Raw genomic sequence first — 11,398 nt, 5'->3', positions numbered from 1 at the left:
GGCCTAGACTTGGTTATGTCAAACGGAAAGACGGCCCCTGAATTGTAAGGGAGCAACTTCAGACTTGCAGAGTTCTCTACCAAATTTCTTTTCCCTTCCGGGGAACTTGAGAAATAGGGCATGTGTAGAAGAAGTAGCTAACAATCAAATTTTCAACCGCTAACTACATTTTCCAATGAATAGAAGTCAATCATATGGAGTATTATAGCTTGTATTTCGCCCTCTGTGCTTCTTCGACACATGGCCTGCCAATCAAACACAGTGAGTATTGAAAAATTACTCCAGGTAGGCCCATTCTGATTTCAAAATCAATAACGAAAGACATAACGGTTTTGGTGGATTGCGTGTCATAACGACAAGATCAATTCATAATTCCAGAAACAGTTTAAGTCCACCCTTGAAGTGAATGTGCTTAGTTCCAGTTTGGTAGGTCTTCGTTTCTGTTCGGCGAACCTTCGCTTTAGTCTTGAGCTTTGTTAGAAGTGTCTCCACTTTAGTTCACACCTTCTTCGTTTTTTTCCGTACTAGTACGGAGGTTCCAGTGGGTCTAAGTATTAGGGATTTACTTTTGGGACCTAATTTTAATAACAGCCTCCCTAAGATCTTGGAAGGAAACGACCCTACTGTATAACATCTCCACTTCCGTTTTTCAGATAAAAGAGCCTCTTGTATTTTGAACCACTCATTCAATGGTATTGACGCTCACGAGAGAACGACTCATACATACATACAAACATACATACATACATGCATGCACGCATGCATGCATGCATACATGCTGCAACATGCATACATGCATACATGCATACATACATACATACATACATACATACATGCATACATACATACATGCATGCATACATGCATACATACATACATACATACATACATGCATACATACATACATGCATACATACATACATGCATACATACATGCATACATACATACATACATACATACATACATACATACATACATACATACGTTAGTTGACCACTCCCCATGGGGGCTTTTCAGGGCCAATTCCCACCCATCCCACCCCAGGGGAGGACATCCACAACACAGTAATCTCGTGCGTGGGAAATTAACGTCTCCTACCCCTAACCCTGCAGGAGACGGGACCTACGGTTTATTCGTCCTTATCCGAGAAGACTAGAATACCTATCCTTTTCTTGATTATAGAAAAGTAGCAAATTCTCCTCACTTATTTTAAGACCATGAGTCCGGCCGGGGCTCGAACCCTCGACCTCCCGTACAACACAATCCGGCGCTCTAACCAATTGAACTAACCGGGAGGCGGACTCCATCAAACCATGCAACGGCCTCACACGATACTTACTCGATAGGGGAAAAATGTTCCAGAAGCATTACTTCTTTGTTTAGCTAATTATTCGGCGCTTTCATTTGGATGGAAAAACCGAAGAGAATCTGTTATCAAAAATAATAGGACTTTCCTTCTAAGAATATTGCCGTAAAAAGGAGAATATTTCTAAAGATACTTCTCTCTCTTTAAATGAGTGAAATACTGTGCGGAAAGGCCGTATGGATTGAGGTTCCATCACAAATGGAACATGCTCATAGTTTAATATGTTTGAGACTGAATTCAGTAGAATGGAGCACATCTAGTATGGAAGAGTCGTGGACCAAATACCAAAGTAATTATGACAGCCAATCAGAGAATAGGTGCAAATAACATAGAGCTTATAGGAACTCAAAGTACAATTAACAAACCGAGTGAAGTGCAGCGGGAAATCGGAAGTGATCAACTTGCGACTAGTTTTGCATCTGATTGCGCGTGTTTGTGCGTGATTGTGCACGATTTTTCAAGACCAGTCACAAAGCGAAGTTGCATTACTTTTGACACTCTATTTAAAATAGCTCAAAAACACCAACCTTCCACCAGGAATATCTTGCACCCTGTGATGGAACATCAATCCCAAGGCATGTCAAAGAAAAATAGATCATCGCGACCGCAATAACAGCTGGCCTGTACTCCAAACATAACGTAATGTGGAAACTATCTTGCAAAAGACTCCAGCTAAGTTGACCTAAGGAACTCGTGAGAGTGCATTCCTTATCTAGCCAGTCTTCCAGCGAGTTCAGGTAATGGAGAAGATACTATCAGAAAGGGAAAATGTAAACTTCACGTATAGAGAACAATACGGAGAATATGCATACTGATGTTAGTATTTACAGGGTGAAAACATCAGGGAGGTTGGATAAACGAGTTCATAGAAAAGGAAATGATGAGATTACAACTCCTCCCCCCCCCCCTCCCCAAGGTACACGTACACAAAAGTGGTCATAAGCATTAGTGACAAAGCATGATGGTTAAGGTAACAGCGAATGGCAAAAACCCGCTCTGATTTTACACTGCCTTTCATATTGTCCTTAAATTAGAGCAGTAAATAATGTTAAAACTTTAGATGTTAGGTTTCTCCTAGAGAGCAGCTTAGCAAGATTTCCTCAATTTGAAAAAATATCGGTATGCCAAATAAAACTCACGTCTGACCATCAGACAGGGTGCAAAATATTGTGCCCACAAATAAGGTGTTTCAGGTACTATCTTGTAGGTATTTGAGCAGCTGTTATCAAATGTAAACGTTTTAATACCTCTCCTCTTTGCAAGCTATTCTGAGTTAATTTTCAACACTTTACAGGGGACTTTGAGCAATTTACAATTTTTTCTCAATGAAATTTTTGCAAGTGCCTCCAATATCAGAATCAAAATACCTGGAGCTACTTTACCTTCTCTTTGAAGAAGTGTGGGGGTTCTTTTACAACCCCTGATACCCAGGCAGTGATTTGAAAACATAAATTACAACAAAATTCATATGATACCTTTCTAGCCTCTTGCTGTCAAAATTGGCTTTCTTCTCTTACCATCCTCACTGACCACACTATACATGTCAAATATGTTCAAGCACCTTTGGGGATTCCTTGGCCCCTCTTGGGTCCCCTTTTTTAAAAGAGGGCCACCAAAAATTAAAGTATGGGGAACCCACTGGGCCTTCTTTGGCTCATTTTAGAATAAACCCTAACATGGATTAAAAATAAGAAAACATTTTACGCCCTACTACCTTGTGCGGACTGTCAAAAGTGACTTGAAACTGAAGAGCTCGTAATATCATCAACTCACAATTAGCCACACTGTCATGAAGTTCCCAATACAGAGACCCCACCTCCAGCGGGGGTCTATCGTTGTGTAATAACCTGTTAGGTAAATCAACTTCACTTATGGTTATTTGGTAATATCAACTAAGTTGAAATTGTAAATTGGCCACTGTAAAGAGTTAAAAAGCTGATATTTCGAGCGTTAGCCCTTCGGTTAGACTAGTCTTGAAGAGAATGAAACAAATGGACCAAAGTTACCACACCTTTAGATATAAAACACATAATCTTTCGGCAGGAAAGGTTTGAGTTATTGACTGGCACATTTTAACCCTTTGACCCTTGAGAGTGACTAGCATCTAATTTCTCCTTACAATATCACCCCTGAAACACACATTAAAGTCATGAAAATAAAGGAAATGATCAGCGTAAGAGTGACCAGCATCTAATTTCTCCTTACAATATCACCCCTGAAACACACATTGAGGTCGTGAGAATAAAGGAAATGATCAGCGTAAGAGTGACCAGCATCTAATTTCTCCTTACAATATCACCCCTGAAACACACATAAAGGTCAGGAGAATAAGGGAAATGATCAGTGTAAGAGGGACCAACATCTAATTTCTCCTTACAATATCACCCCTGAAACACACATTAAGGTCATGAGAATAAAGGAAATGATCAGCGTAAGAGTGACCAGCATCTAATTTCTCCTCACAATATCACCCTTGAAACAATCAATAAGGTCATGAGAATAAAGGAAATGATCACAAATTAAAGAAGCTCTTGATTGTTAAACAAATGCACCTTCTCAGCACTGTGGGAAATTTATAGAGAAGAGTATATAGAATATACATACTGAGGTTAGGTGTACAGGGTGACCAGGAGGGGTTAAACACTTCCAGTTAGTGAGAGATTCAAAGGATATCAAGTGTCAGCTACTGCTACCCACTATAAACTGTAGATTGAACCCTTTAACCCTCAAGATCAAAGTAAAAATTCTCTGCACTGTCTTCAATATATTTCTCATAATTTGAGCTCCTAGAATTTATTGTTTGTGGTAACTCAAAGAATAAATCCTAATTGATATTATTTTTCCTATCATCTTCCTACCACAAATTGTAGTGGTATTAAACACAACGAATATATGAAATCCATATATCTGAACTGCAGTTATAGAAACGTATTTGTGCACGATCCTCGCAGTAAAGAGCACTATTTAAGCAATAGTGAAAATCAGACCTGAAAAATTCAGGCCTGTACGGGATTGGCTCAATTGGTAGAGCACTGCACTAGTATCGCAGAGGTCATTGGTTTGAATCTCGTACAGGCCTGAATTTTTTCAGGTCTTATTTTCACTATTGCTTAAATAGTGCAATTACTGCGAGGATTGTGCACAAATATGTAGTGGTATTGTAAGGAGAAATCTCTTTTTGGTTACTCATGGAGGTAAAAGGGTTAAAATATTTCATCTCTCTCAGTTTTTATGCAATTCCATCAGTTTAATTTGAGTAAATCATGTGTTAGTTTAAGGAATTTAGTTTTCAAAATTCTACACCATAAACAAAAGACAAATTCAAAGCATGCTTAGGTCTTGGTTCAAAACAAAAAAAATTGGACAAAATTTATCAGCTTATTAACCCATTAATAGCCACAGCTTTTGTGAAAAACTGTGTTTTGAAGCTAGTCGAGCAGATTTCGGGTCACTGTTGTGGTTTTAAAAGCTCAAACTTACCAAAAACCCATTGACAGCTCGTACACTCGACGGCCTTTTGATCCAAATGCAAAATGGCGGCCTGAAAATCTCGGGCACGAGCAGAAAGCAAAATTTCGAGATAGTTTTTGGGTTGAAAAGTAATGCCCCACTTACGACTTTTACTTTTCTCTCTTTCTCCTGCCCTTTTTTACCCCCTCCTTGCCTGAACTTTCTCCGCACTTGCTCAGAAAAGTAGGTGGGTAATGGAACAAGATTTTCATGCAGATTTTCAGGTCAAGGTTACATGGTTTTTTGGCTATTTCTCCAATCTCCTTCATTCAATTGCACTCATTCTGGTATCATTTGTAAGATATTTTCAACCTGTTCAAGTACATGCTCAAAGTCGTGCTCTAGGGTTAAAAGTGATGACGTTACAAGGCGTAGAAAGGGTGTGGGTACACATGGGCGCATAAGGGCGCACTGGACATCAATAGGTTAACTATACAACCACACTGAGATTAAGAGGAGTGAAACAAGTAAGTAACAGAGTTCAAAGTTGTTCTCACCTGTAGGATACATTTATCACATCGCGTAATTTGCATGGGGATTCCTCAATTTTGGACGCTAAATACAAAGCAGCAGTGGCAACAAGCTAACAACACAAAATAAAATTATCAAACATGGAAATGGTGAGTCAAGGATAAAATAGTATTCCTTTCATGGCTCCAAGAAAAAATTAAATCCTTTTCCCTACTAACTCGGGAAAAAAAACCGGGGGGAGGGGGTGAATGAAAATGCAACCAGTATGGCATTCAGCAAATCTAATTGTTTTTGTGGTATGTAGTTTTAGTTTATTTCAGTTATCTTGTTTCATATAAAATAAAACAAACAACTTACATTTGGATCATGTTCACTCTGAAAATACTGCTTGTGTAGACGATGATATAGAACACAAGCAGAAGCACAAGTCACTGGGGGCAGCTTTAGTCTATGGCCTGAATTAACAAATATTTAAAAATGTTAACAACCATAATCTTAAAAGAAAATCTATTTCTATCAGTACAATGATACCTAAACACTTTTTCAAGATTGACACATTCCTGGGGCGAGACATGTTAGCTCAATCCCTGCCATTTTGATTTCTCAGCCTATTTTGTCACATGGTGCCATGTGATTTTTTTTAGCCTTTTATTTACTTAAAATAATGTGCTCAATAACCCTTGCAACTAATAAAAATGGGCCTGTTTTCTTACTTTTCTTAATGTTGTTACCAATTCAATTCATCTACATTGTTACTCTGGGTTTACAGTGCAAGAAAATTTGTGGCATACACAGATGTCTCCACATTCATTCACCAAGAGCACCCCCCCCCCCCCCTCAGCACAAGAGGCAGACCAACTAATTAATATCAAGCAGTACGTGGAAATAAACGATACCCCCCCCAAAAAAAACTTATATGTCAGTCTTGTGCTCACATCATGACCTTACTTACCCGCCTTCATGATAAATTTTGTGATGTTCGTGTCATTTTTGTGTGTTGTCTTACTCTTCACTACCTTCACGTTGGGACCACTTTTAACCTTTTCCTCGCAATCTAGCTTGTCTACATCTAAGTTCTTGCTTGTTGCAGCTACTTTGTGATCCATTGTGTACCGATTCCGGTAGATTTTTGTATTTTGTCAGTTTGCTTGATCACATCTCTTTTCACCTTTTCTCAATGAACGAATCCGACAAGTCCGACAAGTCCACCATTTTGTTTTGAGCCTTTAGTGTTGTGTCCAGCAGTTGACAAAAAAGCTCATGCTCAAAGCCAGCTGCGTTGTATCGGCGTACCGTGGACTGTGCAGATGATCGTGTGATACTATTCTTACCAAAAATGAGGGAGTTAATGAAACGTTACCAATCTTTATCAAAATTCTATGCTACACTTGGAAAAAACTGGTGAGAAATTTTATTTCTACATTAATTTTTAAGCCATGTCATCACTCTACTTTACATTGAAACCCCTCTGTAGAGAACCTCTGGTACCGGTTTTTCGTGAATGGTGTCTTCAAACCGGTCGAGATCAAATGTATGAATGGCTGGAAACCGCTTTTACGTCTGAAAAAAACTGCATTCCTAGTTTTTGTTTTGTGTTTAAAGCATACTGAGTCCGGTTTCCTGCAAAATTGAGCTTATAGTCTCTTGAGGTGGTACAGTGTATCCATATTGACTATAGCTGTTCACTTGCACGTCACATCAACCAAGAAACATTTCACATGACTCAATACTTAAAATTGGTTTAAACACTAATTTCTGTCTACTGCATTTGTTGATGAAAAGCCTTATTACAATTGCAACAAAGCAGTGCCCTCAAAGGCTTTTAACTCTTTGACTCCCATGAGTGACTAGGACATAATTTCTCCTTACAATATCAATACAATATCAAGCAGACAAGTGATGAGAATACAGAAAAATATCCTTAGGGTAGAAGTTTATCCAATACCAAATTCTCCAAACTACTGGTAACATGATAACACTTGTATGGTAGAGTACAGTAAGGAGAATTGCTTATGAGATCTCAGTAGTGAAGCAAATGTTTTTTTACAGGTTTATATTTGTAATGAAGCGGTTTTATTATTTTAAGTACCAATATACCAGCTTTGGAGTTTCATATGTAGAAGCCCCTTTCTGTATCAGAGCAACTTTTGAAATGACTGGGATGAGATAATTTTCAAGTGCCAACAGAAAATTCATCATTTCACATCTTGATAAGTAGCGGGAGGGGATATTCAACCCATCAGTGTGCTTCTTGGTTATTGTTATACCAATATTCTTTTAACAATCCAGTACACAAACTGCTTATGGGGCCTCAAGTAATAGGCTATCAATAGCCTTAAATTCTTTTACAAGAGCAACCATAGTTTAGTTCACATTTCCTTACACTACTATAATCAGTGTATAATTATATTAAGCTAAATTAGTTTTGCATACTTAGATAGTTATTAATAAAAAACTAAATGTAGATATCTAGGGTGGAAATGCTAAAGTAAACCACTCAGTTGTCTAGTTAGACAATAGACTTCTCAAGTTAGTACTTTTATTATATTTGCATACATGCACAACACACCCCAACACACTCACACACAGTACTCATACACAAACACTTTTCATGTAGGACTGAACTGAAGTCATATCCAAGAGCTCTAATTAACACTTATAGCTGATTTTCCATGAGTGAGAGCAATATTTCATGGAGCATTAAGTTATTACTTAAAGACTGATAACTGTTTTTTCTGACTGACTAATTTACTTTTATAGAATCCCTTTATAAACCCTGCCTCCTTGATATTTCTGCCTCTTTTTGCACATGAACAAATCACACCCTTGTTAACTTGGTAGTCTTTTTGTAATTACCAAATTCTTTTGCCTCAGGGTTAGTCATATGAATAGAGTTCCACTGCATGGTTACTGGATAAATATGTCATTTTGCGATACTAACAAGATTTGTTGGTAATTCTGCAGGGTACTTACGGCTGGTGCATGGGGAACAGGACTGGGAGTTGTTTTCTTGTATGTGACTGACTGGAAAGTTGTCACCCAAAAGATTCCATTTATTAAGGATAAATATGATCATGAAATTCCCAAATGAAAGGTATGTCAACTAGTTACCGATAATCCATACTATAAAAAATATGCTTTTAAAATCACAGGTTAGATTTCATCATAAATGTCATTCCAAGCTTTATTTTTTTTCATTGTAGGAGAGGAAATATTTGCACAGATGCTTTGTTGCTTCAAGATGTCAGAGGGCTGAATAATTCTGTTATTCTTTCAAGTATTTGGACTACTGAAGCCAGTGGCTTTCTTGCCTTGTAAAGACTGTTTTATGATTAAATGATACATTTGTTTATGAAACTGCTGTTACTGTAGTATGGCTAATTGCTGATGATGTAGAATCAAAGCCCATAAATAATGAAAAGAGAGTTAAACTTTACAAATCATGGTCAAAACCCTTAATTTTCTTGTTCCTGTTCTCTTAAATAAAGGGTGTGCACTGTGTGAATGCTCATGTCTGAGTGTTAGTGTAATTTCACCGCAGCTAAATTTCGAATCTTGGTCCCCAAGAACATCAAGATAATGAGACTTTATTGTCATTTGCATGATCATTTTCAAGGGAGTTCTGGAGATGGTTGTTAAGAAAGATGGTTTTTGTCTTGTCACAAGCATGGGACAAAGAGGAATTGAACCTCAGACCTTTGAATTCCATGCACTGATGCTCTACCAAAGAAAAATTCTGAGTCCCCATGGGGAACACATGTAGTCCAAATTCACAAAAATGAACAAAAATACAACCATCCTCGACTACAATAAGCACTTTTTGATGGAGGTGAAATTTACTTGTTTCTTCTTAAATAGATGAGATATCAAAATTTGCTTTTAGTTGTGTAATTTCTAGTGCATTGAGACTGGGACATCAGCTCTGTATGCAGGAGATTCTCAATTAATCATGGAGAGTTCGCGTTTGAAATTTCCTGATGAAGTTTCAGTGGCATCTCTCTTAGTGAACACTGTGTGGGATGGAGGGTGTTTTTCATCACTGAAATTGTAACTATTTCTCACTCAGAGTTATTGTCCCACAGAGCACTGAGAGACAGTTAATGGTGAAAACTTGAAACGAAAATTTTTTTATTTCTCTTGGCTTTGAATTGACCCTCAGCAACATATTTACTGGTCAACAAAATCTTAGATGCATGAGCACTCGCATATAGAGTATTTCTCCAACTTCTACTGGTAACACATTCTTCATTTTGTGGAAGAGAGTTTTTGTTTGCTACTTCAAATGAACAATAGCCTTGCATTTGGCGCCAAAATATGCGCGGATATTTGGTCACGGACATTACTTGTTCCGAGATGCAAACAATTCTCCGAAAGTGAAGCTTGCTTCGAGTAACAGATAATGTCCATGGACAAGCGTATTTTCGGCCAAATGGAGGATTATGTGTTTACTATCCTTCAAATATTTTTGCAACTGAAATATATTTGGAAAAAATGTTTATGTAAAGCTTGCAGTAAAATGTTCACGTTTTCAGTGTTCTCTGGCCCAACTTTATAAACAAACAAACATGTCCCATCTGTAACGATGGAAAAACGCTCTCATGGGGTCTATTTTCGGATAATGCCCAGTTTTAGCTCAGGGGGTACTCGGTCACGTGACCAATCGCACCCGAGTGAAAATAGATCAATAAGTATATAAATTGTGGTTAAACTATTGTAGTAGTGGGTTATAACCAGTATCTAACATCTGACCATCTAATTATGGGTGCAACACTAACATGGTACTTGAAAACCGACAGACATAACCGATCCATTCGTACTTGAAGAGGTCCACAGGTTGTTTGGGTATTTCATTGCTGGGGAGTTTGAAAACAGTTACCGTGCTTTATACTGGAAAGCTCAGGGAGGATTGCATGTTTATTAGAAGATCGAGATGTGCTCAAAAATTTATTATACTGCAAAGATCAGTGCGACTAAGTTGCTTTGATGCAAAACATGAACTATTAAAAGACTATGCCAGCTAAAAAAAGCTAATTATGAGTAAATAGATCGGAAATGTAGCTTTTGCCTCGAGATCGATGGATTCCCCCCCCAAAAAAAACCTTGAAAATCCTATCGGGTTTTCAGAACTAGAATAGGGCTGTCTCCGAAATTCGGGTCAGCAGTTATTTTCAGCACTGTTCAGGAATGCAAACTACGGCCGAGGGGATAAAGAAAAGACACCAAACTTTCTCAAAACTGAAGAAACTTTTTATAACAAAAACATTACGCGAAATTTAAAAAGTTATGGGGGCTGGTGTGTCAGAGGAGGAGCTTTTGTGAGGAGATACATCTGCTCAACTACTACTAAGAATAGCGGTGGGTCAATGACCCCGATATTCGTCGGCAAACCGACTTAAGATGCAATTTCTCTCTGAGAGCAACTGAATCACCTGATATTATTACTCATAAACTGAGAATTTGATTGGGCCGGTGACTACGTCAACATAGGGCTCAGCCGATAAAGCATACAGTCACCAGTAGACGTGATGTGCCTTTAGCTCAGCTCAGTGACAACGGAAAGTTTGTAGAATTAGATTCAGCCAGAGAGGTCTCAGCTTAAGGAGAGTTTAGATTCCCGGCTAGTTTTCAATTCGATTTCACTTCCGTCAATTTGATTTACGATAAGAAGAAAATTTAAAAGGAAGCTCCCCATCCAGAAAGGGTACTGAGGATTCACAAGCCCTAAAAGAGCAAACTACGTTTGACTTTACCACCATTGAGCCTTTTGAAAGTTAGATTTCTTCGTCATCGCACAAGTTTGACTAATTCTTGTTGGTAAAATGCGGAAATGCAAAGCGAGCGGCTAGTGTACTTCAATCAGCCCCAAGGCTACCACTACACCCCCTAAGGCTACCACTTCGCCCCCCAAGGCTACCACTTCGCCCCCCAAGGCTCGCTATTTATGACGTGCAATAAAGTCATTGTCATCTCAGAACCCTGCTTCATCAATCGCCGATTGGTTACATACCTTATTTTGTAGGGAAATTAGCTGTATCATCGCCTTATTTGTC

General features: G+C 38.3%; 2 protein-coding genes across 4 annotated transcripts; one reads left to right on the top strand and one right to left on the bottom strand.

The window, feature by feature from the left end:
• Window positions 1–10: 10 nt before the first annotated feature.
• LOC111324425 (cyclin-Q) lies at window positions 11–6,591 on the bottom strand. 2 transcript variants are annotated; one of them, XM_088755940.1, is made up of 7 exons: window positions 6,301–6,591; window positions 5,706–5,803; window positions 5,375–5,460; window positions 3,082–3,214; window positions 1,895–2,119; window positions 1,341–1,429; window positions 108–245 (listed from the first exon to the last, which is right to left on the bottom strand). In XM_088755940.1, exons 1-6 carry the CDS (start codon window positions 6,452–6,454, stop codon window positions 1,385–1,387), a joined length of 741 nt encoding a protein of 246 aa, XP_088612066.1. In that variant the 5' UTR covers window positions 6,455–6,591; the 3' UTR covers window positions 108–245; window positions 1,341–1,384. The 2 variants fall into 2 exon arrangements, with proteins under 2 accessions (XP_088612065.1, XP_088612066.1); XM_088755939.1 differs by lacking the exon at window positions 1,341–1,429 and having other exon boundaries at window positions 11–245; window positions 6,301–6,589.
• LOC111324430 (cytochrome b-c1 complex subunit 10-like) lies at window positions 6,592–8,705 on the top strand. 2 transcript variants are annotated; one of them, XM_088755941.1, is made up of 3 exons: window positions 6,592–6,749; window positions 8,313–8,442; window positions 8,552–8,705. In XM_088755941.1, exons 1-2 carry the CDS (start codon window positions 6,685–6,687, stop codon window positions 8,437–8,439), a joined length of 192 nt encoding a protein of 63 aa, XP_088612067.1. In that variant the 5' UTR covers window positions 6,592–6,684; the 3' UTR covers window positions 8,440–8,442; window positions 8,552–8,705. The 2 variants fall into 2 exon arrangements, with proteins under 2 accessions (XP_088612067.1, XP_088612068.1); XM_088755942.1 differs by having other exon boundaries at window positions 8,531–8,705.
• Window positions 8,706–11,398: the final 2,693 nt, after the last annotated feature.

The sequence above is a fragment of the Stylophora pistillata genome, chromosome 4, assembly GCF_964205215.1.
Source record: "Stylophora pistillata chromosome 4, jaStyPist1.2, whole genome shotgun sequence".
Classification (NCBI taxonomy): domain Eukaryota; kingdom Metazoa; phylum Cnidaria; class Anthozoa; order Scleractinia; family Pocilloporidae; genus Stylophora; species Stylophora pistillata.
The sequence above is the reverse complement of the archived record's forward strand: the minus strand, read 5'-3'. Positions and strand labels throughout refer to the sequence as shown.